General features: G+C 39.3%; 1 protein-coding gene across 1 annotated transcript; it reads left to right on the top strand.

Annotated features, from left to right (window-relative positions):
* Positions 1 to 81: 81 nt before the first annotated feature.
* On the top strand, positions 82 to 21,799 carry TERB2 (telomere repeat binding bouquet formation protein 2; the record flags this gene model as incomplete). Its single annotated transcript, XM_081082923.1, has 7 exons — positions 82 to 145; positions 234 to 315; positions 1,243 to 1,382; positions 4,065 to 4,126; positions 10,856 to 10,941; positions 19,775 to 19,863; positions 21,660 to 21,799. 7 exons carry the CDS (start codon positions 82 to 84, stop codon positions 21,797 to 21,799), a joined length of 663 nt encoding a protein of 220 aa, XP_080939049.1.
* Between the last annotated feature and the right edge of the window lie 5,625 nt (positions 21,800 to 27,424).

Raw genomic sequence — 27,424 nt, 5'->3', positions numbered from 1 at the left:
GAGCCTGGCTTTGGGGCCGGGACCAATCAGCGGTCTCTGCTACAGTTCCCTCCCCCACACCCTGACCCGCCAGGCGGCGCCATGTTTCAAGGGCAGCGGGGATGGTTCTGCCGGAGCGTCAGCGGGAACCTGAGGCAATTCTGGGGTAGGAAGCGAGGGCGAAAGGGTGGGCGGGGTGGTGAAGGCCCCAGGGTCCTTGCTGGCTTACCCCCTTTTCGCTCTTGCCTCCACAGTGGCCGAAGGGGGCACCATCAGTGACCTGAGGGCCGCCGACTTCCTGTTCAGCTGCGATGCTTCGCACCCAGACACGCTGAGGTACCTTGACTGCCAGGCCGCCTGGCATTACCTCGCGAGTCCTGATGAGCCAGGAGTTGGAGGTGGAAACTGCGGTCGCTCATCAGTGTAGATGATCGGAAAAGACTGGAAAAGAGCGAGTCTCCAGTCCTAGATGTGGGGATTAGGATACGTGGCCTTTCTCCTCTCCTTTCTGCCAGGATGGCCTGGCCTCCTCCCCGTCCCCGAGTCACTTCCGGTAGTAACAGCTGCCCCTCCCACAACTCCACGTGACTTTTTTAAAAAAAATATGTTTTTATTGAGTACAGAGATGGAAAGGGATGGGGAGAGAGGGACAGAAACATCAATGATGAGAGAGAATCCTTGATCGGCTGCCTCCGGGGAGCGGGCCCAACCGGGGCCTGCAACCTTGACCTCCTGGTTCGTGGGTGGAGGCTCCACTGAGACCCACCACCAGGCTCCACGTGACTCCTTGGAGGCCCCTCCTATCCAATATGTTTAAACGAAATCTCCTGCATGCCCCTCATACCTGCAGCAGGTCCGGTGTTCTCCAGCTTAAAGCCTCCCCAGCTTCGTTGGACTGACCACCCCCCGCCCCTTGAACCGGTCAGTGTTCACACACCACGGCTGTGCCCTCCAGCGCTCTCAGCACTCGCTCTCACGGCCTTAGCAGCCCCCCATCTCCTCTTGCCCTCACTCTCAGGGTGTTTTTCTGAGAGGTTGCGCTGCCTTGGCGCTGTCCACCTGCGATCCTCCTCCACCTTGCTGTGGGGGTGTGTTTGTAAAAGCCGAGGTCTAATCCCCGGCCTCAGAACCCTCAGTCTCCTGGTTACCTGTGGATAATCGTTCCTACTTCCGTTTATTTATTCTATTTTTGCAAGGTGGCATACATTCTTGTTTATTTCATAACCTAAAATATTTCCCCCCCCCCCTTTTCTTCCCTCCTAGAGTCTATCAGAGCCTCGACTACATAGATGATAATGCTACCGTTTTTCATGCCTACTATCTCGCTGCCGTCGCTAATGCTGAAATTAAAAATTCAGTGGCTTTAGGTCATTTCGTTCTTCCTCCTGCATGCCTGCAAGAAGGTTAGCAAAGATCATGCATCCAACCCCTGTTAGGCAGCCAGAGCCGGCTAAGTCACCCAGCTGTGTGATCTAAGTGGACAAGCATGGACTTGGGGTCAGATTGCCTTGATGTATATTCTAGTTTTATTTGTTTATCCTTGATTCATGCATTCACTGAGCTCCTACTGTGTGCCAGGTTTCCACCCAGGCGCTGGGGATTCGGTGCTGAAAAATACACATGCAGATCTTGTCCTCAGAGGGTTCACTGGCTGGGATCCAACACTCACTAGTTCTGTAACCTTCAGCAGCTTCTCCCAAGTTGTTTTGAGGTTAAAATGAGATAATATAACTAGTCTGATATGTGAGCATTCAATAAACGGTTCTTTGCTAGTTTTGAATCTCTCTGTTATATTTCTGAAATTTTTCTCTATTTTTAAAGATTCATTATGATAATAAGCCCATATATTACTATTGTTCTTTAAAGTACTTTCACATTAATTATTTCAGCAACCCTGTGAAGTAAAGGTCAAGTAAATAAACTGCTTCTGAAAGTGGTTCTTTTAGTTTTCCCTGATTTGTTCTGTTCAAATCCTACCTATTTTATCTGGGCTAATTAAATATCCCACTTTAAAAAAATATATTATTTTATTCATTTCAGAGAGGAAGGGAGAGGGAGAGATAGAGACATCAATGATGAAAGAGAATCATTGACTGGCTGCCTGCTGCATGTGCCCCATTGGGGATTCAGCGCACAACCCAGGCATATACTCTGACCAGGAATCAAACCCTGACCTCCTGGTTCACAGGTCAATGCTCAATCACTGAGTCACACAGGTTGGGCAAAATATTCATTTTTATGGTCTTGCATTATTACCCAGTTCTTGATGTGTATGTGTCCATCCCTAGCAAGACAGCTGTACACATTCCCCATGAGCAAAGTATTAAAAACAAACCCAAACAGCTCAAAAAAGATTTCTATAGAAGAGTTTTAGAAACCCCCCAAAATTGGGTTCCTTTCATAGTTTTAATGTCCTGGTAGGACCTATTTATAATAAGTTGCTCTAAGTGGTGATATAAATAAATAAATTAATGACTCCTGTATTTGAGTTTAGCGTCTTAAAATGTATTTAAATTTTTAAAACAGTCAGAAATGAAAACATGCTCTTTTAAAAAAATAAAAACTATACATTATTATCCATCTAGATAGACCAATATTGTCTAGTAGAAGTATGAAGATGCAAATGTGAGCCACATATTAATCGTAAATTTTCTAGTAGTCACATTAAAATGAATAAAAAGAGCCCTGGCCAGTTTGGCTCAGTGGATAGAGCGTCAGCCTGCAGACTGAAAGGTCCCAGATTTGATTCCAGTCAAGGGCATGTACCTTGGTTGCAGGCACATCCCCAGTAGGGGATGTGCAGGAGGCAGCTGACTGATGTTTCTCTCTCATCAATGTTTCTAACTCTCTATTCCTCTCTGTAAAAAGTCAATAAAATATATTTAAAAAAATAAAAAGAAATAGGTGAAATTAATTTTAAGAATGTATTTTATTTAACCTAATATATCTAAAGTATCATTTTCTGTATATAATAATATAAAAATTATTGAGATATTTTAAATTTTCTTTAATTTAAATTTAGAGAGGAAGGGAGAGGGAAAGAGAGATAGAAACATCAATGATGAAAGGATCATTGATCAGCTGCCTCCTGCAACCCACAACCTGGGCATGTGCCCTGACCAGGAATCAAACCATGACCTCCTAATTCATTGGTCGATGCTCAATTACTGAGCCACACCAGCCGGGCATTTACATTCTTTTTTACATACTAAGTCTTTGAAATTCAATATGTTATGTTTACAGCACATTTCAGTTTGGGCCAGTGACACATTTCAATGTGGTGCCCACATCTGCCTAGTGGCTACTACTAGGCAGAATAGATCTTGAGGAATTCTACCTTTTTGTCTATGAGTGGGCTACTGTGGAATCTTTTAGGATCTTTGAGTTAGGATGATGATATAGTCCTCTGACATACTAAGCATTGTAAAATTCCTATACTACCATGCTCACTAGACACATTGCTCTTCCACCCTTCTTTTAACAAAGTAAATTACTGAATTATTGAGGACCTCTATTCTACAAATTCCAGAATTTTATAGCTTTTTAAAATGTATATATTTTTATTGATATTAGAAAAGAAGGGAGAGAAAGATAGAAACGTCAATGATGAGAGAGAATCACTGATCAGCTGCCTCCTGCACGTCCCCTTACTGGGAGTCGAGCCTAAAACCAGCATATGCCCTGGCCAGGAATCAAACCAGTGACCTCTTGGTTCCTGGGTGCACACTCAACTGCCAAGCCATGCCAGCTGGGCGATATAGCTTTTATTTTGACTGGACAATTGTTTTCTTTTTTAACGCTTGGTCTAAAGACACATTTAATGAAGAGGTATATTCCAGCAGGAAAAGTTTACAACAGTGATTCTCATAATACATTGGAATCATCTGGAAAGTTTGATAGAAATGTAAATTTCTTAGCTCCTTCTCAATGATATTCAAAAGGAATCTGCATTTTAAACAAGTATCTTAGATGATTTTGATGCTAGTGGGAAAATGCTGGCCTAGAAATTTCAGTCTTCAAGTAAAATTCAGAAAATGTTACATTTACTTTAAGAAAATGGTATTGGATTTTTTTTCCTATTACAGAAATAAGAAGAAAAATTGGCAGTTTTATTTGGGAACAAGATCAACATTTTCTGACAGAGAAGGTAAGAGTAAAATAAAGTACTTAATTAAAATCTATAGTTTCAAAAATTTTTGAAAGCAATATAATCTTAAAAATGTTTGCCTGTGACATGATCCAGATTAAGGAATTAAAGGTCATGCTTTTATTGAACACTATCTGATTTGGCATTGTTTTTATACTAGTACAATAGTTATATTGAGATTTTTTGTATGAATAAAATTATTCACATAACTTGAAAATTTGCTTTTGTCAGTAATATTAAGGGAGTGATCATTGCACAGTGTAGACCAGTTCTTTACTGCCAGTGTAGATTCTCATTGATTAATTATTGTGCCATTTGTTACATGTTTTGAATAACACCCCCCAATACATGTGTATAATACTAAAAACTGACTTTAGCTTTTGCCATCCTGCTTCAATTTGCCTATGCTTTTGACTTCATAATCTTTATGCAATAGCCAAATTTGGGATAATTTGAACATCAAAATTAACAATGACAGTAATGGATTATAAAACATTAAAATTTTTAAAGTCCATGATTATATAGTGATACTTCAAAAACATAAAGAAAAAAATGGAAGAACAGAGGAAGGAAAGAAAGAAGGAAGGGATGGAGGAAGGAAAAGGTGGGATAAGAGAAAATTTCCTTACAGAATAGCAGCTAATAAATATGCAAAGAATAATAGACTAGAAAATCCCCCCTATATCACTCCCAATAAAATAATTGACTTAGGCAAGGGTCATTAATGGATGTTAAAAGCATGATCGCAAATGAGCACCCCACAGATTACTTATTATAAAGATAAGCAATGTACCTTTACACTGGAGAGATCTCTCAAACTACCACCTTAACCAATTGATTGAATTTAGCATCAACAATATTGGATGATGCTGAATTATATTCAGCTTGATGTAATATAATAAAAAGTACACAATATTATCTGTGTAATGTTCTTGTTCAAAATGCTTAACCTGAATCTACTTATGGGTAAACAGGCAATTCTAGAATATTGAGAATTTCGGAAAACAACTAGCTGGCTTACGCACTTTAAAACAATGCCATTAAAAAAAAAATAAAAGGCAGGAAGGCATTCTCCTTCCAGGGAGCATGCCCATGCCATTCCATTCCCTCTCCTTCCCCCACAGGCATGTATCATGGACTGTATATTAGGTGATACTGAGTTAACATTAATTTAAAAAATTATGATAGAGGTATCTACACTAATCTACACTAATAAAAGAGAAACATGGTAATTGGCATATGACCGCTACCCTTTTCATTGGCTAATCAGCGAGATATGCAAATTAACTGTCAGCCAAGATGGCGGCCGGCAGCCAGGCAGCTTGAAACTAACATGAGGCTTGCTTGCCTCAGTGACGGAGGATCGTTGGAGGAAACCAGCGTTCCCCGCCTGCGGCTGCAGGCCTCTGAGCAGGCAGTTTAAGAAACATTGTAACAAATACCGCCAGACTTCAGCCAGCAGATTCGCAACATTGTAAGCAAAGGCCAGAAACCTACTTTCAGCCGAGGAGGCAGGCCTAAGAGCTGGAACCAAGCCTCAAGGTAAAGCTGGCCCAGAATAAAAAAAGAGAAAAAGGAGCGGTTGGGAACTTCAGTCACTCCCAGCCTGAAAACAGCCCTCAGCCCCTCACCCAGACTGGCCAGGCACCCCAGTGGGGACCCCCACCCTGATCCAGGACACCCTTCAGGGCAAACCAGCCGACCCCACCCATGCACCAGGCCTCTGCCCTATATAGTAAAAGAGTAATATGCCTCCCGGCACCGGGATCAGCGTGACAGGGGGCAGCACCCAAACCCCCTGATCGCCCTGCGGCTCTGTGTGTGACAGGGGGCAGGGCCCCAACCCCCTGAGCAGCCCTGCTCTGTGCCTGATAGGGGGGAGCTCCCCAACCTCCCCCCCCCCCACGGGCCCTGCTCTATGTGTGATGGGGTAGAGCCATAACCTCCCCATCGTCCCTGCCCTGAGTGTGAGAGTGGTGGTGCCCCAACCCCCTGATCGGCCCTGCTCTGTGGGTGATAGAGGGCGGTGCCCCAACCCCCTGATGGGCCCTGCTCTGTGTGTGACGGGGGCAGCGCCCCAACCCCCTGATTGGCCCTGCTTCGTGCGTGACAGGGGGTGGCGCCGCAACCTCCCCATCGACCCTGCCTTGAGTGTGACAGGGGACGGTGCCCCAACCCCCCAATTGACCCTACCCTGAGCGTGACTGAGGGTGGCATCACAGCCTCCCAATCTGACCTGCTCTGTGCATGACGGGGCGGCGCCCCAACTCCCCAATCGGCCCTGCCCTGAGCCCGACCAGGGGCTGCACCTAGGGATTGGGCCTGCCCTCTGCCACCCAGGTGCAGGCCTAAGCCAGCAGGTTGTTATCTCCCGAGGGGTCCCAGACTGTGTGAGGGCACAGGCCGGGCTGAGGGACCCGCCCTCCCCCCCGAGTGCACCAATTTTTGTGCACCGGGCCTCTAGTTATAAAGATAAAATATATTTTAGAAAATGCATGCTAAAAGCCTGGCCAGTGTTGCTCAGTGGTTGAGCTTCGACCCATGAACCAGGAGGTCGCGTTTCAATTCCTGGTCAGGGCACATGTTTGGATTGCAGGCTCGATCTCCAGTGTGGGGTGGGTGTTCAGGAGGCACCTGATCAATGATTCTTTCTCATCATTCATGTTTCTATATCTCTCTCCCTCTCCTTTCCTCTCTGAAATCAACTAAAACATATTTAAAAGAAAATGCGCCGAAACTGGTTTGGCTCAGTGGATAGAGCGTCGGCCTGCGGACTGAAGGGTCCCAGGTTCGATTCCGGTCAAGGGCATGTACCTTGGTTGCAGGCACATCCCCAGTAGGAGATGTGCAGGAGGCTGCTGATCGATGTTTCTCTCTCATCTGTTTCTAACTCTCTATCTCTCTCCCTTCCTCTCTGTAAAAAATCAATAAAATATATTTAAAAAAAGAAAAAGAAAATGTGTGCTAAAGATTAAGGAGTAAAATGTTATAATATCTGAAAATGTTTTCAAATGGTCCATTAAAAATAAAAATTTATAGAAGGAATGCAGGGTGTAAAAATGTTAACACTTTGTGAATCTAGGTGAAAGGTATATTGTACTTATTGTATTATTCTTTAACATTCGATAAGTTTGAAATTTTTTCAAAATAGACAGTTAGGGAAAACATCTTTATAATATAATATGTCTAAAGCCAAGCAATTAATTTACATATTTTGTACTTTTTTTATACATTTGTTTTTTCTTCCCAAAGTGTTATCATCTAAAAATACTAATAGTTCTTTTATATTCTTTGGCTATGCTATACAAAGGACCAAAATATTTAATCCTTGATTTATCACAATGTTTCCAGGGACATGAATGATTTGACAGTAATTATTTTTTTTAAATATATTTTATTGATTTTTTTACAGAGAGGAAGGGAGAAGGATAGAGAATTAGAAACATCGATGAGAGAGAAACATCGATCAGTTGCTTCCTGCACACTCCCCACTGCGGATGTGCCCTCAACCAAGGTACATGCCCCTAACCGGAATCAAACCTGGGACCTCTCAGTCCACAGGCCAATGCTCTATCCACTGAGCCAAACCAGTCAGGGCATGACAGTATTATTGAGTATACCAGAACTTTAGAGCTAAAAAGTCCGTAAAGATCATTAATTTAATCACTCAGTTTTAGAAATGAGAAAACTGAGGTAAAGAGAAGCAAAGATTTGTCTTGGTTCACATAGCCAGATATTATTAGCAAAGTGGAACAAAATTTTCTCAGCTCCATCCCAGTCCAATGTTTTTTCTACTAAAATTAGTAGAACATTCCTGCTAGACTATTGACTATTGACTGGAGACTATTGACTCTAGAATTTGTATGATTATATAACAAAGGATTTTATTAGTTATTTCAAAATATTGATTGATATAGATTATTAGCCAATTATAATGTAATTATCTATACTAATAAAAAGGTAGTATGCTAATTAGACTGTCAGACTTTTCAGGAGACCTTCCAGACGTCCTTCTGGACAAAACCATGGTGGCAGGACCAAGGCAGAGGCAGTTAGGGGGAGATCAGGCTAGCAGGGGAGGGCAGCTGGGGGAGATCAGGCCAGCAGGGGAGGGCAGTTGGGGGTAAGCAGGCCGGCGGAGGGGGGGCAGTTGGGGTTGAGCAGGCCACTAAGGGGGGCAGTTGGGGGTGAGCAGACTGGCAGGAGGGGGGAGTTGGGGGCAAGCAGGACAGCAGGGGGGGTAGTTGGGGGTGAGCAGGCTGGTGGGGGTCAGCAGTTGGGGGTGAGCAGGCTAGCAGAGGGGTGGCGGTTGGGGGCGATCAGGCCAGCAGGCAGAGTAATTAGGTTAGGGGTGATCAGGCAGGCAGGCGGTTCCAGATTGGAGAGGGTGCAGGCGGGCTGAGGGACACACACCCCCGTGCACAAATTTTGTGCACCGGGCCAGTAGTTCTATATAATAAAATCCTAATGTGCAAATTGACTGAACAGCTGAACAACTGGTCGCTATGACGTGCACTGACCACCAGGGGCAGACACTCAACACAGGAGCTGCCCCCTGGTGGTCAGTGCGCTCCCACAGTGGGAGTGCTGCTCAGCCAGAAGCTGGGCTCACAGCTGGCGAGCACAACGGCAGTGGCAGGAGCCTCTCCTGTCTCCATGGCAGCCCTAAGGACCCCTCAGGGGGTCCCGGACTGCGAGAAGGGGCAGGCCGGCTGAGGGGCAACCCCCCCTCCCCCAGTGCATGAATGTCATGCACTGGGCCTCTAGTAGTACCAGGTATACCAGTTAATAATGCGGATTTTTTTCAATAGATGGAGTTACACATATGTTAATACATATGTGGTTTGATATGTATGCTATTTTGTTGTATTGACAGCAAGCTTCAAAACTTCATATGTCAAATTTGCTGAAGGTGTTAACATCATAGATAGTTTTACGCTTAAAATGTCAAATTTCGTGCCAAAAATATGAGTATTTGTGGGAAGTTTTAATTCATTACTTTATTTTGAAGAAAAGTGCTGCTGAAAGTTATTGTATACTTCAGAAGCTTATGGTGAACATGCTCCATCTCAAGATACTGTGAACGCTGGTTTAAACGCTTTAAAAGTGATGATTTCAATGTGAAAGACAAAGAACGTCCAGGTCAACTGAAAAAGTTTGAAGACCAACAATGACAAGCATTTTTGGATGCAGATGCGTGTCAAACTCAAAAACAACTTGCAGAAAGATTAAACGTTGCTCAGCAAACAATTTCCGATCATTTACAATGGGAAAGATTTTAAAGGAAGGAAAATGGGTGCCACATCAACTGAACGAAAGACAAATGGAAAACCGAAAAGTCATCAGTAAAATGTTGCTTCAACAGCATGAAAGAAAGTCTTTTTTTGCATCGAGTTGTGACTGGCGATGAAAAGTGGATTTATTCTGAGAATCCCAAATGCACAAAATCAGGGGTTGATTCAGGTCAACCATCAACATCAACTGCAAGGCCAAATCGCTTTGGAAAGAAGACAATGCTTTGCGTTTGGTGGGATCAGGACGGTATGGTGTATTATGAGCTTCTAAAACCAGGTGAAACCATTAATACTGATCGCTGCCAACAACAAATACTCAATTTTAACCATGCTTTGATTGTGAAATGACCAGAATGTGCCAGAAGACATGGCAAAGTAACTTTGCTTCATGATGACGCACCATCACACGCTTCAAAACCAGTTAAAGACACGTTAAAAGATCTTGCCTGGGAAGTATTAACCCACCCGCTGTATTCACCAGACCTTGCTCCGTCAGATTACCACTTGTTCCAATTGAGGCACACGCACTTTCTGAGCAGCGGGTACGAAGAAGTGGAAAATTGGGTCTCTGGATGGTTTGCCTCAAAACAGGAAAAGTTCTATTGGGACGGTATCCACAAATTACCTGAAAGATAGGGGAAATGTGTAACTAGCAATGGACATTACTTTGAGTAAAGCACTTTTGATGTTTCTCTTGAAATTATCGTGTTTTCTTTGATTACAAAATCCGCATTACTAACCAGGACACCTGGTATATATAAGTAGAAAGTACTTCACCGAATGGCAACAATAAGGGTAAAACTGATAAGTAATTTTGGGGAGCATTATTATTATTTAGAGTGTATTTGTTACCTAAATATAGCAATTTCCTATTGGCATATTAAGTAAATATATTATGTGATAGGTACCAGTATCTGAGTTACTGTCACATAATCTTTAGTTCTTTTGTAACTCCATAGCTAAATACTTCACTTTAATTTTGAAGGGGAAACAATTTGTAAAGCTTACTTCATATTTTTGATTTGTAGCTCACAGACAGCCTAGGAATCTTCAATTCAAAAATTTTAAGAGAGTTTAAGAACACTTTTTTGGTTTCCTTATTTTTTAAAAAACTAAGAAGTAATATGACCACATTAGGGAAAATTTCAAAAACTGAAAAAGAATAAAATTTGTCAAAAGTTTTACTATCTAATACAACCACAGCTGATATTTTAAAAATTTTGTTCTTTATGTATCCTAAAAATATAGAATGTAATTCTGTGTGTACAAAATTTTGTTAAGTTTTTTCCACCAAACTAGATTGAATGTACCTAGGTATATAAATACTTTATGACTCTTATATAGTGCCAATGTACTTTTCTTTTATTAAAAAAATTATTGATTGGCTTATTGGTGTGCTGATTTTTAAAAATGTGATTTCTTTTGCTATCCACAGCATGATGAAGTAATGTCAAATGAAATAAACATCCTTCAGGAAAGCAGTGAACTGGCCACAGATCACAAAAAAGAATTATCCAAAAGGTATTGAATTCATATATTTCATTGATATTCAATTCAATGTAGACATCTTTGAACACTGTCAATGTATTTATCTCATTTAATTTTTACAGTCTTCATATGAGATTATATTATCATTTTCACATCGACATTTTAGAAAAAGATCTAGGGTCAGATAGATGATAATTTGTCCAAAGTCTTGTATAAGTGGGGAGAAGCAGGATTTGAACTGGATCAGTCTAATTCTAGAGCCCATGCATTTAACTACTATGCTAGATTAACCTTGCAGAAAAGAAACTAGGATTTTATCTATATTATGAATGCTGTTACATTATTTTTTTAAAATATATTTTATTGATTTTTTACAGCAAGGAAGGGAGAGGGATAGAGAGTTAGGAACATCGATGAGAGAGGAACATCGATCAGCTGCCTCCTGCACACCCCTCACTGGGGATATGCCCACAACCAAGCCACATGCCCTTGACTGGAATCGAACCCAGGATCCTTCGGTCCGCAGGCCGACGCTCCATCAACTGAGCCAAACCGGTCAGGGCATGAATGCTGTTATATTATTTTTAAAATATATTTTTAATAAGAAGAAAATATACTAAATATTAGCAGTAATATTATTAGGGTTGGAAGTTCTGAATGATTTCTCCCTCTCCATTCTAAATTGTTTGTAATGTGATTACTTTGGTTTAAGAAATTAAATTTAAAAAGACAAACATGGACTTGCCATTGTGTTAGGGCTAATCTATGAGAGACCCCCTTATTGCAGGCTTATTTATTATCTAGTCCTAATTTCATATTTTCCAGTTCAATGGTTTTAAAATATTCATAGGGGAGCATTGGTTATGTGAAAGTCTGATATTTGGCTACTAAAATAAAAATAATCAATATTAGTCTTTCTTCCATATAAAAAGTAATGTTTAATCTTTATCATTTTTTTCAATGTTGTTTTTCTCCTTATATTTTTCCTCATATTTTTTCTACCTACTATTTTAGTTTGTTAAAATTTGATGTAAGTTTTTGTCTGATTTAACACAATGTTGTATATTCAATTATGCTAAGTTTAATAAAACATTGCTTCATGGTCCTGTGACTTCTAGATATTCTACCACTTAAGTTTAAGAATCCATATTTTAGGTCTTTTGGATCTCTATGTGTAACACTCCTTTGAGTTTACTTGTTATGCTTTTTGAGATAAGAAATTGGTAAGGAAAGGAAGAAAAATGAAAATAGAAGAGGTGAGACCATGAAGATATTAAGAGGTGGATAGAGGAGAGAATACTAGTAGTTATCCTAAATGGTCTTGTAAGAGAAGGCTGGGAAATGGAAATAAAAAGTCCCTCCCAGTGATTCATTTGACTAGGAAAGATACACGATATATAAATTCTTTAAGAAACGGTTGTTCTGACCTGACCAGTTTTGCTCAGTGGTTATGTTAGAGCATCAGCCCTCAGACCAAAGGGTTGAGCGTTTGATTCCCATTCAAGGGCACAGACCTTGGTTAAGGATTCAATCCCCGGCCCCGCTTGTGGCGCATGTGGGAAGCAAGCAATTGATGTTTCTCTCTCTCTCTCTCTCCCCTTCTCCCTCCCTTCCATTCTGCCTGAAAATCAATGGAAAACATATCCTCAGGTGAGGATTAAAACAACAACAACAAAAACAAGTTTCCTTCAAAGCACAGAATCCATTAAAGAAAAGAGTCCCCGGCTGGTGTGGTGCAATGGTTGAGTGTTGACCTATGAACCAGGAGGTCATGGTTTGAATCCCAGTCCATTGATATTCTTTTCTCTCTCCCTCTCCCTTTCTTTCTGAAATGAATAAAAATATATTTTTAAAAAGAAAAAATTGATAAACATGACCAAAAAATATTTTAAACTTGTACATGGCAATAAAAATATTATAATCCAAGTCAAAAGAAAAATATACACTAGGAAAAACATTTGACAAAGGCTTGTTTCCTTAATATATAAAGAGGGCTTGCAAATCTGGGGAAATATGCCCAATCCAATAACAACAAAAATAGACAAAGGATATGAATAGACACACCTTCAGTGTCTACCTAGAGCCATTTCTTTGTGGAACCACTAGAGGGTGTAGTGCAAACATAGATGAAATATACTTTTTAAAAATATATATATTTTATTGATATTTTACAGAGAGGAAGGGAGAGGGATAGAGAGTTAGAAATATCGATGAGAGAGAAACATCGATCAGCTGCCTCCTGCACACTCCCCACTGGGGATGTGCCCTCAACCAAGGTACATGCCCTTGACCGGAATCAAACCCAGGACCCTTGAGTCTGCAGACTGATGCTCTATCCACTGATCCAAACCGGTTAGGGCGATAAAATATACTTACCCTTGAGTCATTTATTTTGTTGGCATACTACTAGTATTGAACACTAAGTGGTGAACTAGTTATTTAGTACTTACTAAATACAAGACTCTTGTGAGCTCAGCAGTTCACAATAATTAATTTGTTTCTTAGAACCTTATAAGATAGATAAATAATATTAGCCCCATTTTATAGTTGAGGTCTCAGAGAGCTAAATAATTCATCGAATATTAATCAAGTGGTAAAGTTGACTCAGACTCCAAACCCTTAATCACTATGCTGTTTTCCTTTCCCATACGTTCCTAAAATCTTCAGAAAATTGTATGGGTTTCTTTTCTTGTTTTTAATTACAGTAATTATATTATTATGACTGTTATGCATACAATTTGTCAAAATAGAAAATACAAAAAAATGAATAAAGAACATTTAACCCTAACTGGTTTGGCTCAGTGGATAGAGCGTCGGCCTGTGGACTGAAGGATCCCAGGTTCGATTCTGGTCAGGGGCATGTGCCTTGGTTGCAGGCACATCTCCAGTGAAGGGTGTGCAGGAGGCAGCTGATCGATGTTTCTCTCTCATTGATGTTTCTAACTCTCTATCCCTCTCCCTTCCTCTCTGTAAAAAATCAATAAAATATATTTTAAAAAAAAAGAACATTTAAACTCCACCAGAGAGATAACCATCACCAACATTAGCATATTTCTTGCTAGTTTTATACAAATACATGCATTAAATAGAGTTGATGTTGACTGCATATACAGGGTGGTGCAAAATTCGGTTTACAGTTGTGTGTGTAAAACACAGAGTTTATGCTTATATTATTATTTATTAATTAGTGTATTAATTTCCACATGAATAACTATAAACCTACTTTTGTCCTATCCTGTTTAGTCTGTCTCTTGATTTTCCCCATTTTGAAAAGCCTTATTTGGTACTAGAGGCCTGGTGCACAAAAATTTGTGCACTTGGCGGGGGGTTCCCTCAGCCAGGCCTGTGCCCTCTCACAGTCTGGGACCCCTCTGGAGATGACCACCTGCTGGCTTAGGCCTGCTCCCCGGGGGATTGGGCCTAAGCTGGCAATCAGACATCCCTCTGGCAGCCTGGGAGCCCTCGGGGGATGTCCACTTGCCAGCAGAGAGCAGGCCTAAGTTGCAGTCTGATATCCTTAGCACTGCTGAGGAGGTGGAAAGGCTCCCACCACCACCGCTGTACTGGCAGCTGCCAGCCTGGCTTGTGGCTGAGCAGAGCTCCCCCTGTGGGAACGCACTGACCACCAGGGGGCAGCTCCTGCATTGAGCGTCTGCCCCCTGGTGGTCAGTGTGTGTCATAGTGACCAGTCATTCCCAGGCGTTCTGCCGTTAAGGTCAGTTTGCATATTACCCTTTTATTATATAGGATAGAGGCCTGGTGCACGGATGGGGACCGGCTGGTTTGCCTTGAAGGGTGTCCTGGATCAGGGTGGGGTTCCCACTGGGGTGCCTGGCCAGCCTGGGTGAGGAGCTGATGGGTGTTTGCAGGCTGGTCACACCCCCTTCAGGGTGGGGGTCCCCACTGGGGTGCCTGGCCAGCCTGGGTGAGGGGCTGATGGCTGTTTGCAGGCTGGTCAAGCCTCCCCCCCCCCCAAGTGGGGACCCTCACCCCATGGAGGTTTGGCCAGCCTTGGTGAGGGGCTGATGGCTGTTTTCAGGCTGGCCACACCCCCTTTAGGGTGGGGGTCCCCACTGGAGTGCCTGGCCAGTCTGGGTGAGGGGATGAGGGCCGTTTTCAGGCTGGCCAAGCCCTCCCTGGCGATGGAAGCTCTCAGCCTCTCCTTTTTTTCTTTTATTTTTATTCTGAGATTTATTTACCTTTTATAATTGAAACTTTATTGCCTTCAGTGGAGCTGAGAGCTGGCCAGGACGGGCGGGAAGCTTGGCTTCCTCCATCACTGGAGCAACCAAGCCTCCTGCTTGCTCCAGCTCCGTGGCTGCTGGCCGCCATCTTGGTTGGGTTAATTTGCATATAGTTGCTCTGATTGGCTGATGGGTGTGGCTTAAGGCATAGTGAAGGTACAGTCAATTTGCATGTTTGTCTTTTATTAGATTAGATTATGATTTGTAATGGCTGCATATAGTATTTCATCTTGTTTAACCATCTTCCTTTTTTTCTTTCTTTATTGATTAGGGTATTACATATGTGTCCTTATCCTCCCATTGCCCCCCTCTCCTGCTCATGCCCTCACTCCCCTGGTGTCTGTGTCTATTGGTTATGCTTATATGCATGCATATAAGTCCTTTGGTTGATCTCTCCCCATTACCCTCACCTTCCTCTACCTTCCTTCTGTGGTTTGAGCATCTGATTGATGCTTCTGTCTCTGGATCTGTTTTGTTCATCAGTTTATGTTGTTCATTATAATCCACAAATGTATGAGATCATGTGATATTTATCTTTCTCTGACTGACCTCTTTCACAGCATAATGCTCTCCAGCTCCATCCATGCTGTTGCAAATGGTAGAAGATCCTTCCTTTTTATAGCAGCGTAGTATTCCATTGTGTAGATGTGCCACCGTTTTTTAATCCACTCATCTGCTGATGGGCACTTAGGCTGTTTCTAAATCTTAGCTATTGTAAATTGTGCTGCTATGAACATAGGGGTGCATATATCCTTTATGATTGGTGTTTCTGGTTTCTTGGGATATATTACTAGAAATGGGATTACTGAGTTAAATGGGAGTTCCATTTTTAGTTTTTTGAGGAAACTCCATACTGTTCTCCACAGTGGCTGCACCAGTCTACATTCCCACCAGCAGTGCACAAGGGTTCCTTTTTCTCCACATCCTCGCCAGCACTTGTCATTTGTTAATTTGTTGATGATAGCCATTCTGACAGGTGTGAGATAGTATCTCATTATCATTTTGATTTGCATCTCTCAGATGATTAGTGACTTCGAGCATGTTTTCATGTGTCTCTTGGCCTTCCTTATGTCCTCACCTTCCCTTTTTTAAAAAATATATTTTTTATTGATTTCAGAAAGGAAGGGAGAGGGAGAGAGAGAGAGAGAGATAAAAACATCAATGATGAGAGAGAACCATTAATTAGCTACCTCCTGCATGCCCCCTACTGGGAATGTGCCCTGACTGGGAATGAAACCATGACCTCCTGATTCATAGGTCGAGGCTCAACCATTGAGCCACGCTTAAAAATGTTTTAAATTATTTACAAGTTGTTTCTCTTATGGCACCTTCATGAGCATCTTTTTAAAAATAAATCTTTCTCTACTTTTTAAGATAATTTTCTTAATGTAAATTCTCAGATGTGGAATTTACAGTATAAAGAGATATGAGTACTTTTTAAGGGCCAAAACATCTACTGTTAGTTGCTTCCCACCAAAACATAAATTTAGATTACTAGCAGTATTAGTCTCGCTGCATCCTCATCGTTATATTGAGTATTAATAAGAAACCTTGTATTAATTTAATAGATGAAAATGGCATCTTCTTTTAATTTTCATATTTATTTGATTACTAATAGGTTTGAACATTTTAAAATTTGTTAGAATTTTATAGTTCCTTTTCTGTGGCTTTTTTCTTTCTATTCTTTCTCCATTTTCTATGGGGTGGGGTCCTTATTGTCTTTCTTATCAACTTGCCTGTCATCTTTATATAATAACTATATAAAACTTTTGCCAGTTTGTCATATGATATCCTTAGTTTGTGATCTGATTTATACTTCTTCAGAGATACAAGTTTTAAATGTTCACATTATTAAATTAATCACTTTTATAATTTTTTCTATTGTTTTTACCTTCAGAAAAATCCTTTCCCATTCAGAGATCACATGAGTTTTTAATTCTGCAGGTATTTATTTTGGCATAAGTTAATAAGTGAATATCTAAATTTATTTTTGTTTTTTAAATAAGAAATTTCCACCAGTTTTTTGAAAAATAAATCTATTTCAACTGATGTGTGATTTCCCATTGTCATATGTTGTTTTATGCATTTGAAGATCTATTTTTGGACTATTTGTTTTATTCCACTAACCTGTGAATCTATTTGTATATCAATAACACCTTATTTTAAGTTAGATAACTTTATTTATATATTTTAATACCTGAAAAAAACAAGTCCCAAACTCATTTTTTCTTGGCTCTTCATGCTACACATTATTTTTCTATTTTCAAAATTTAGTTATGTTTAATAGGTAAAATATTCACGTGGTTCAAAATCCAAGATATATAAAAGAGGGTACTATGAAAATATACTGGCCCCTAAAAAGCCAGTTTCCTTCCAGAGGAAATCAATATTATCAGTTTCTAATATATGCATGCACTAGAAAATTTATAAAATATTCTTTAATTTCTCCTTTTGCACAAATAATAATACACTGTTTTCCATTAGTGATGCAACAGGGCCACTGTTTTAATTACTCATAATATGATTTAATATCTAGAACTAGTTCCTCCTCCTTACTCTTTTTCAAGTTTTCTTAGCTATTATTTCTGAAATTTTCCTTCTGATTTTTGCAACCACCTTGTTCATATTTTTTAAAAGTTCCTGTTGTTATATTTAGTGATATTACAAAAGATTTATAGATTAACTTTATAGATTAAATTAACAAGTTAATTTATAGATTAATTTGTCTATGATGTCAAATACCTCTATCTGAGAAAGTGGTATTTTCCTCCATTTGTTCAAGTTTTCTTTTGTGGCCCTTAAGGAACTTTTTCGTATTTTCTTTATATAAATCTGTACTTCTTTTAAGAATATTCTTATTCTTAACATTCCTAGGTATGTTTTTTCGTTCTATTACAAATTTAGTCTTGTCTCCTGTTAGATCTTCTAACATGTTGTTAAGGTGAATTTTAGAATTTGTTTTCCTTAAGCTCTAAGGGACTTTATTGAGAATTGTGTTAAACTTCAATTTGAGAAGAACTACTGTCTTTATAATTTTCAATATTCCTATCCAGGAAAATGCTTTGGTTTTCCTTTATTTTTTCTTCTATATCTAAGTCAAGTTTTTTATTTTTCTATATATAGAAAAATATATAGAAAATTCTTATTATGGTTATTCCTAGATTTTTATTAACTTTGTTGCTATTGTAGATTTCTTCCATTTTATTTTATATTAATTATTGCTGTTATACAGGGAAGTTATTGATTTGGATGTATTTATCTTATATCTACCCCCTTGGAATTTAAAATTCTAAGGATACTTAAGTTGATTCTCTTGGCTTTTCAGGGTGTCCAATCATATCATTTGTTAATAATGAAAGTATTGCTTTTCCTTCTCACTAGATATCTCTTCCTTTTATTTTTCTTCCCTTCCACATCTCTTATTGTTTGGCCAGAAATGTTAGAGCTATGATAAATAATAATAATGATCATGGGTATCCTTGTTTACTCCCTGATGTTTTGGGGAACACTATTTTGCTCTGTTTATGGGATTTCATTCTAACTGAGCTATAGTTTCTTTTTAAAAAATATGTTTATTGATTTTGAGAGAGGGGAAGGGAGAAGGATAGAGAGATAGAAACATTGATGAGAGAGGAATATCATCTATCAACTGCCTCTGTACCCCCACTGGGGATCGAACCTGCAATCCAGGCGTGTGCCCTGATCAGGAATCAAACCGCCGACCTCCTGGTTTCTGGATTGAGGCTCAACTACTGAGCCACAGTTGCTGGGCTATAGTTTCTTTTAACAGAGTTTAGAAGAAATCTAATTTTTAAATAAATTGAAAATGAAGTCCATATTTATCACTCAGTATAATTTTAGATTTTCAGGAAAATAATAAATTTAAGGATGATCCCAATTTTTTATTGTTAAGGTTTTTATTTTCATACAATTGTATTATCTGTTTGTTATATGTAGTCTAACTGTAGTAAACATTATTATTTGGCACAGTTGGAAAACAGGATATTTTAGTTACAAACTGCTTGGCTTTTTAAAAATTAGAATATACTTAATTGTATACTATGCAACTACACTCGGAATAATTTAACTTTCTTTCTTTTAAACTCAGAAGTCACTTCAGAATCTTAGTGGAACTCATGATTTTCCCAGACATCATTTAAAAAAATTTTTAAATGTGGAAGTACTAGTTAATAGAGTTCAAATTATTTAAACACTATATAACAACAAAAAATGCTGTGATTATTTAAAATAGAGCCTATATGCTTTTCTTTTGGCATATTTAACATTATATCTGTACATATGTATTTTATCTAATTATAAAGTACTGTTGAATTATTATGCATTCAAAAATACTGAGTAAAAGACCCAGGCCTCTATATAACTCAATAAATACTTGTTTTATAAAGTGGCCAAAATAATAAAAAATATCTATACTGGTCTTCTATTACTTAGAAGCACAAAAGAAGTTCACACTTAACATTTTTACCCAATCAAGACTGAAATCTGATCAAAGAGCAATTAGATTACTATGTATATAAATTGCCTGGAATAATGTCTCATTTATAAAACAAGTCCAAAAAAAACAAATATAAATATGACTTTCTGCCTGTTTAATTTTACAGCACAAAAAAACATTTTATAAGGACTCCAGCTGTAGAAAAGCAGATGTACTGCCCTCTTCAGAATTATCCAGTGAACAACATGGTGACAGGTAATTTAAAATAAAATTTAGCCCAGCTGGTGTGGCTCAGCAGTTGAGTATCAAATTAGGAAACAAGAGGTCACTGGTTCATTTCCTGGTTCAGGGCACATGCCTGGGTTGCAGGCTCAATCACCAGTGTGGGGCAATAAAAATACTAATCAGTTTTTTCTGATTGAAGTCATAGTTAATTTATTAACTTTGAATTTGTTATCTATTATGAGAAACAATCAAACCATATGCATAGATAACCTGTTGGTAATGGTGTTCTAAATTCAATCATTCTTGAGTGCTATCAGAACTTTTGTAATACAGGATTCACATTTTAAATTGTTTCACTTTTAGTATAAACCATAAACACTTATATTACCCATGAAATATAATCACTCAGATAAGAATTTGATATGAAGGTAATATTGCTAAAGTGACTGAGTTCTTTGTTTTTAAATATATTTTTATTTATTTCAGAGAGGAAGGGAGAGGGAGAGAGAGATAGAAACATCAATGATGAGAGCGTTTCATTGATCGGCTGCCTCCTGCACACCCCCTACTAGGTAGGGATCGAGCCCACAATCAGAGCATGTGCCCTTGCCTGGAATCGAACACAGGACCTTCCAGTCTACAGTTCAATGCTCTATTCACTGAGCCAAACCAGCTAGGGCAACTGACTGAGTTCTTAAATTCTAGGAGTTCTTTTTGACATTAACATCTATTTCAAATTATTCATGACATCAAAATTACTCATACCAATAATCTTAGTTGACTAAGCAATAATGTCAATTTTCCCATTAAGATTTTATTAAAAGAATATTATCTCAGTGTTAGCAGTGAAGGAAAGTGTTGCCTGTGCTATTAGGAAAGATGAACTGTTTGTGCCGATTGTAGCTAGTTGAATAATTCTAAATGATTATACTCTAAACCAGACACACTTCCCAGTTCTTTAAATCTAGGTATTTTAATATTCCATCCCCAAATTCAGCATGACACTCTCAATAGTCAAAGTGGTTAATTAAGTATCTTTGTTTTAAAGGGAGGTAGAAGGGTAGCTCAGAGTTTTGTTCTGATTCACCAAGGTTGTGGTTTCTGTGAATGACCCCACGTCCTGCGTGGTTCAGGGTTCGGGCTCCGGAAGAGGGGCCACATGCAAATGAAAGAGACGAGACAAGAAATAATAATTTGGAAATTGGGGTGGCAGGCGAGAATCCATCCCAAGAGGATGGACTCCACTTATGCTCAGGCCTTGCCATCCTTTCATTCAGTTTGGGATACACCTATAGCCCTTGGGGCAGGCAATTTCCAGTAACAGACAGACTATCTTATCAGTAAGGATTCACATGACTATCTGGTAGGGAAGTTGCTTCAACTACCATTGTCTGGACTAAACAGTGAGTGCACAGCCCTGACCTTTGCCAGGGCTCACGGGTCACCAGCATTCCAGGCTCCTTGTCCACACCTCTCTGCTAGAGAAGACAATAGGCAGTTTCCCACAGTTTCCATCCCCAGTCAGGGCACATATAAGAATCAACCATAAATAAGTAGAATAACAAATTGATGTTCCTCTCTCTCCCTTCCTCTCTCTAAAAACCAATAAATAAAAATAAAAGGAGGTAGAAGGTTGTGGGGAACAGGTAAGGGATAAGAAGGGTGTTCACTGATAATTATCAAGTGTCATGGAGAATCTTCTGACTAGTATTTTTTCTTCTTTTCTAAGAACCTTCCTTAGAAATCTTAACCCTAATCAACCATGACACTGAAAATCAGATAGTATGACAAAATTTCAAATATATACCTTTTTTTTTTTTTTGTAGGTTATATATCAATTGATGCCATGAAGAAATTCCTTGGGGAGCTACATGACTTCATTCCTGGAAGTTCAGGATATTTGGCATACCATATTCAAAATGAAATTAATATGTCTACCATAAAAAACAAATTGAAGAGGAAATAAATTAAATTGTCCATGTATCTGGGCATTTATTTTCTATAAAATATTATCAAAGATGGGCATGATTTTAAATTCTCCCATTTGGGACGGGGGTATGAAGAAATGGGGATAATTTCTTTCCTTTCTTCCTCAAAAAAGTATCTTTAGAAAATTCAAAATCTTTTTGGCTTTGTATTTTCACATTTGGGCTGGACTGTTTCCCCAGCTTGTAACATATGTCCACAAATTCTGAGTGTACAGTTGTTTGGAGTAATTGCCATTGAAACATACTTTATAAAATCTCTCTCTCTCTCTCTCTCTCTCTCTCTCTCTCTCTCTCTCTCTCCCTCTCTCTCTCTCTCTCCCCCCATCTCTCTATCTCCTGATTCTCTTTTAGCTTTAACATTCTATTATATGTATATTTTTCTAGGCTCATTGATGTGAATGTAAAATTTATTATTCTGATCATCTTATTTCAATTAAAAAAATTAGAATACTATAGTTGAATTCTGAATTACTGTTTCTGACTTGAAAATATGGAGAACATTTTAATAATTCAGACTTCAAGTATGGACAGTTTCTGATAATAAATGTATCAGAAGTGATTTAATATAAACAAATGTTATATCATCTGAAATGAACCCTCAAGGCATCTTAAAATCTTAGTACTGGAAAGGACCTAAGAGAACATAGAGTCCAACCCATTTATTGCTTTTAAAAAATTATATTTTATTGATTTTTTACAGAGAGGAAGGGAGAGGGATAGAGAGGTAGAAACATCGATGAGAGAGAAACATTGATCAGTTTCCTCCTGTACACCTCCTACTGGGGATGTGCCCGCAACCAAGGTGCATACCCTCGACTGGAATCGAACCTGGGACCTTTCAGTCCACAGGCTGATGCTCTATCCCCTGAGCCAAACCGGTTAGGGCCCATTTATTGCTTTTAATGAGGAAATGAAGGCCTTGAAAAGGTGCCGGGGTTCTTGTCCCAGCATCAAGAAGGGTTCAGGAATCTGGAGAAGGCTGTGTGTAGATGTTAAATAAGAGTCCAGAGACTAATAAAGAGTCCGGAGACAAAATATAATTTTGAAAGGCATTTGGGGGTCAGAGGAGTTTAGCTAAAGGAGCTAAGTTCTAAGATCTAAATTCTCAGGTCTTAGGTTCTCCTCATCCCAGGACCCCATGCTTTTATTAACACAACTTGTCCTGAGGTAAATAGAGATATACACTTCAAAGGGTATACACAAGCATTGTCAGAACGGAAGAATTAGCCTATGGCTGTTCAGGTGTTTGGCCAGTAGGAGGCAATAACATGTAGATTAAGATGCCTTTTAGCTGTCTGGCAGCCAAGCAATAATCCATTTTCAGGTTTGGGGAAATGCCTTCAGCCATTCCCAGATGCAGCCCTGCTGTCATGCTGGAATTGGTCTCCGGCAAAAGGTGTCTTGCCTGGGTGATTAATTGGGGGTTGATCCAGTAACTGGAACATAGTTCTCTTCATTTTCTAGGCCAGTGCTTCCCTCCTCTTCCATGTGGTATGTGGTGTAGCCTGTGTCAGATATAATATGTCTTGAGATGTAGTGATTTCAAGAAGTAATTTATTCAATTCATATGGTCATACTGTATAGAATCTGATAGATTTATTGCATTTTGAAGATTTGTAGATGACATTATTTGTGAAACTATCATCTTGTTAAAACTGTACTTTCTCCTAGGAAGTACATATCAGCTGTAGAATTATCTAAAGAAAATGCACATTTTTTAATTTTTTAAAATTTTTTTAGCATTTGGATCATTTGAATGTATGTGGGCTCTGGCCTTTCTCCTATGACTTAAATTTCATTATACAGATTTTAACACTAATCTCAGCATCAGCATTTGAAAGTTCTGTTTTTCCCATACAATAACTTTTATTTATTTATATTCATTTTTTTTTTGTTAAGTTCTTCTGAACTCGTAAACTTTAAAAAAAATCCCTAAACGTTAATTATCTTTTCCTGAAACATAATAAATATTGTCTTTCATGAAGGCTTTATTTTAGTCACATTCAGCTGATTATGTTTCTTATGTAGAAACCAAGGCTGTCTGTGGATCTTTAATTATTAAAAGGATTAAATAAATTTACAAGCTGTGTACATTGGCAGTTTTCAAGTATTTATTTACATGTATATATTTTATTTCAGAGAGGGAGAGAGAGACAGGAACATCAATGATGAGAGAGAATCATTGATTGGTTGCCTCCTGCACACCCTTACTGGGGATCAAGCCCATAACCCAGGCATGTGCCCTGACCAGGAATCAAACTGTGATTTCCTTGTTTATAGGTCAATGCTCAACCATTGAGCCACACCAGTCAGGCAGTTTTTCTGAGGTATCTAGTAAATAAAAAAACTACAACAAAACAGAAGTGATTCCCAAAGTGACTGTATCATAGGTGTATATAGAAAAAGTCAGATGCAATATATGAAATACTGCCAGAAGCAATAAAACCAGTTGATAAACCTTCCAGGAATCGAAAGCATATGAATAAAATAGGCAAAGTTAAACTGTTTTGTTAAAAGTCTATTGTCTTTTATTTTTTTTATTTTTTTAGAGTATTTTTATTAAAGCTGGGGACAGTGAAACAAAGATGGGCTTAGTATAGAAGAAGCAACAGGAGAGAACCTAGGCGTGACTGCTTTGGCTCTCTAGAGACGTTATGGGAAAGAAGTGAGCCAAGGCAACTGCTGTCAGTTCACTGGAAAGTCTGAGAAAAGGGGACCTAGGAGACAGGTTCAGAGGGATAGCCTGGGACCAGCTGCCACTGCCCATTGCTCCCCTGGAGAGTTCCACCAAAGTCTACTATCTTTTTAAAAAAATATTTTTTATTAATTTCAGAGAGGAAGGGAGTGGGAAAGAGAGATAGAAACATCAGTGATGAGAGAGAATCATTGATGGGCTGCCTACTGCATGCCCCACACTGGGGATCGAGCCCGCAACCCAGGCATGTGTCCTTAATCGGAATAGAACCTGGGACCACTTCAGTCCACAGGCCGATGCTCTATCCACTGAGCCAAACCGGCTAGGGCCAAAGTCTACTATCTTAATAGGAGTAAAAGCAATCAGATTTTACCTATTGCTCATTTAAACCGTTCCTTTTTATTTGCCATAGCATATCTGATGGATATTGCCTCTGGCTCCCATCTTAAGAAAAAATGCTCCCCCAACTTTTGGTATTTCTCCACCCTTTTGCAAACTTGTCTCCTCTGATGCTTTTCACTATTAGACATACTCATTTCTCATACTGTTTAATTTAGTGTGTAGTTCTTAGTTCATCTTATTTCTTTTTATATTAAATTAATTGGGGTGACATTGGGTAACAAGATTATACAAGCCTGGGTTTATATAAGCGTGGCTCAATGATTGAGCATTGACCTATGAACCAGGAGATCATGGTTCGATTTCTGGTCAGGGCACATGCCCAGTTTGCAGGCTCGATCCCCAGTAGGGCACATGCAGGAGGCAGCTGATCAATGATTTTCTATCATTGATATTTCTATCTCTCTCTCCCTCTCCCTTCCTATCTGAAATCAATACAAATATTTTTTAAAAGATTATATAAGTTTCAAGACTATACTGCTATCATTTCTTTCATCTTTTGTGAGCAGGTTATTTTTCTTTCTAGCTTTTGGAAGGGCCTGTGTCATTAGATAAGTTATGGATCAATGGTAGAGTATGCTAGTGATTTCTGAATGTCTGTTTCCCTTTCTTCCAGGATGATAGAACCCCTAATTCCTATCTGGGCACAGGCTACCTAGAATAAAGACCATATTCTCAGTCTCACTTGAAATTAAATATGACTATGTCACATGTTTTGGTCGACGATGCACAGTGGAAATGGCATCTGGGAACCTTTCTTAAAGACATGGCATATATCCTTTATCTCCCCCATTTTTTCTGCGTCTTTCATTCTGTTGCTTGGAATTCAAAGGTGATAGTTACTATTTGAACCATAGAAGTGTGGCAGGATAGTAGGAAGCTAGGAAAATTCCTGGGTAAGTGGTAGGGAAAACTGAAATAAGGCCAAACTGTTTGGGCAGCTTGCAGCCAGCTTGTGAATTGCAAGACCTTATCTTCCCCAACCAAGGACACTTAAGAGCAAATGATTAATACCTTTCCTCTCTAACCAGAGAATATAGGAAAGGGGGTAGGAGGAAAGAAGAAGGAGTTTTACCTACTGAACAAAGAAGTCAGCAATTTTGGGACTTGATAAGATAAAATCACCAAATGCTCTCATAAATTCTGAAAAAAAGCCACAACAAAGTAAAAGGGGGACCTTGAAATTTAGTCTATTGCAGGGGTGGGCAAACTTTTTGACTCGAGGGCAACAATGGGTTCTTAAACTGGACTGGAGGGCCGGAACAAAAGCATGGATGGAGTGTTTGTGTGAACTAATATAAATTCAAAGTAAACATCATTACATAAAAGGGTACGGTCTTTTTTTTCAATAGTTTTATTCATTTCAAACGGGCCGGATCCGGCCTGCGGGCCGTAGTTTGCCCACGGCTGGTCTATTGTCTAAGATGTTTAGCAGAGGAACCTTGAAACCTGTAGATAAGTATGAAATCCCTAAACTTCTACCAGATGGGACATTCAGATTAGCTGGGTGCCTACTTGTGCTGTACACCAAGTGTATTTTTTAAAATTTTTGCTTGCCTTGCTTCCTTTTTTTTTTTTTGAATATATTTTTTTATTGATTTCAGAGAGGAAGGGAGAGTGAGAGAGAGATAGAAACATCAGTGATGAGAGAGAATCATTGATCAGCTGCCTCCTACATGCCTCATACTGGGGATGGAGCCCACAACCAGGGCTTGTGCCCTGACTGGAATTGAACCTGGACCCTTCAGTCCGCAGGCTGACGTTCTATCCACTGAGCCAAACCGGCTAGGGCTAGCCTTGCTTCCTTAATAAATTCTCTTGCTTTGCTTCAACACTGCTTATCTGTCAGTCTTTCTTATGGGACTGACTAGAGCTGAGAAGGGATGCTCTAGTTATCAGACAGTCCTCTCCCTCTTACTCAGGAGGCTGGCCAATAACAAGAGCATACCTGAGGGTTGGCAAAGCAGAAACTGAAAAGATCCTTGGGTTCTGAGTGCATTGTGGAGATATCTGCCCTCCCAGCTCTGGGTCACCTACCTCAAGACTTTTATGTGACAGAGAAATCAACTTTTTTGTTTAAGGCACTCTATTTTGTGTCTCTTACTTCCAAACTAATCATAACTGCGGCTTTGATGATGAACAGGCTGCTGACCTTTTCTGTGGGACAGAATCAATCGGAAGATACTAGTTCTTTATGTCCGTAAAGTATTGACTGAAAATATACTTAATGTTTACTAATAATGAATGTCATCTTAAATCATATTGCATCAATTTAATCAAATAGCCATTTTTTCTTTTTAATATTAAGACATACCACATACCATACAATTTACCCTTTTAATGGGTATGGTTCAATGGTTTTTAGACAGAGTTGTTTAACCATCATCATGATCTGATTTGGAACATTTTCATCACCCTAAAAACACACATCTTGCCCAGTAGCAGTCATTGCCTATGCCCCTTTCCCACACTCACTCCTCCAGCCCTAAGCCACCACTAATCTACTTTC

Source organism: Myotis nattereri (assembly GCF_964212035.1).
Source record: "Myotis nattereri genome assembly, chromosome: 1".
In the NCBI taxonomy this organism is placed as follows: Eukaryota; Metazoa; Chordata; class Mammalia; order Chiroptera; family Vespertilionidae; genus Myotis; species Myotis nattereri.
This window is presented reverse-complemented; position numbering and strand designations above follow the sequence as displayed.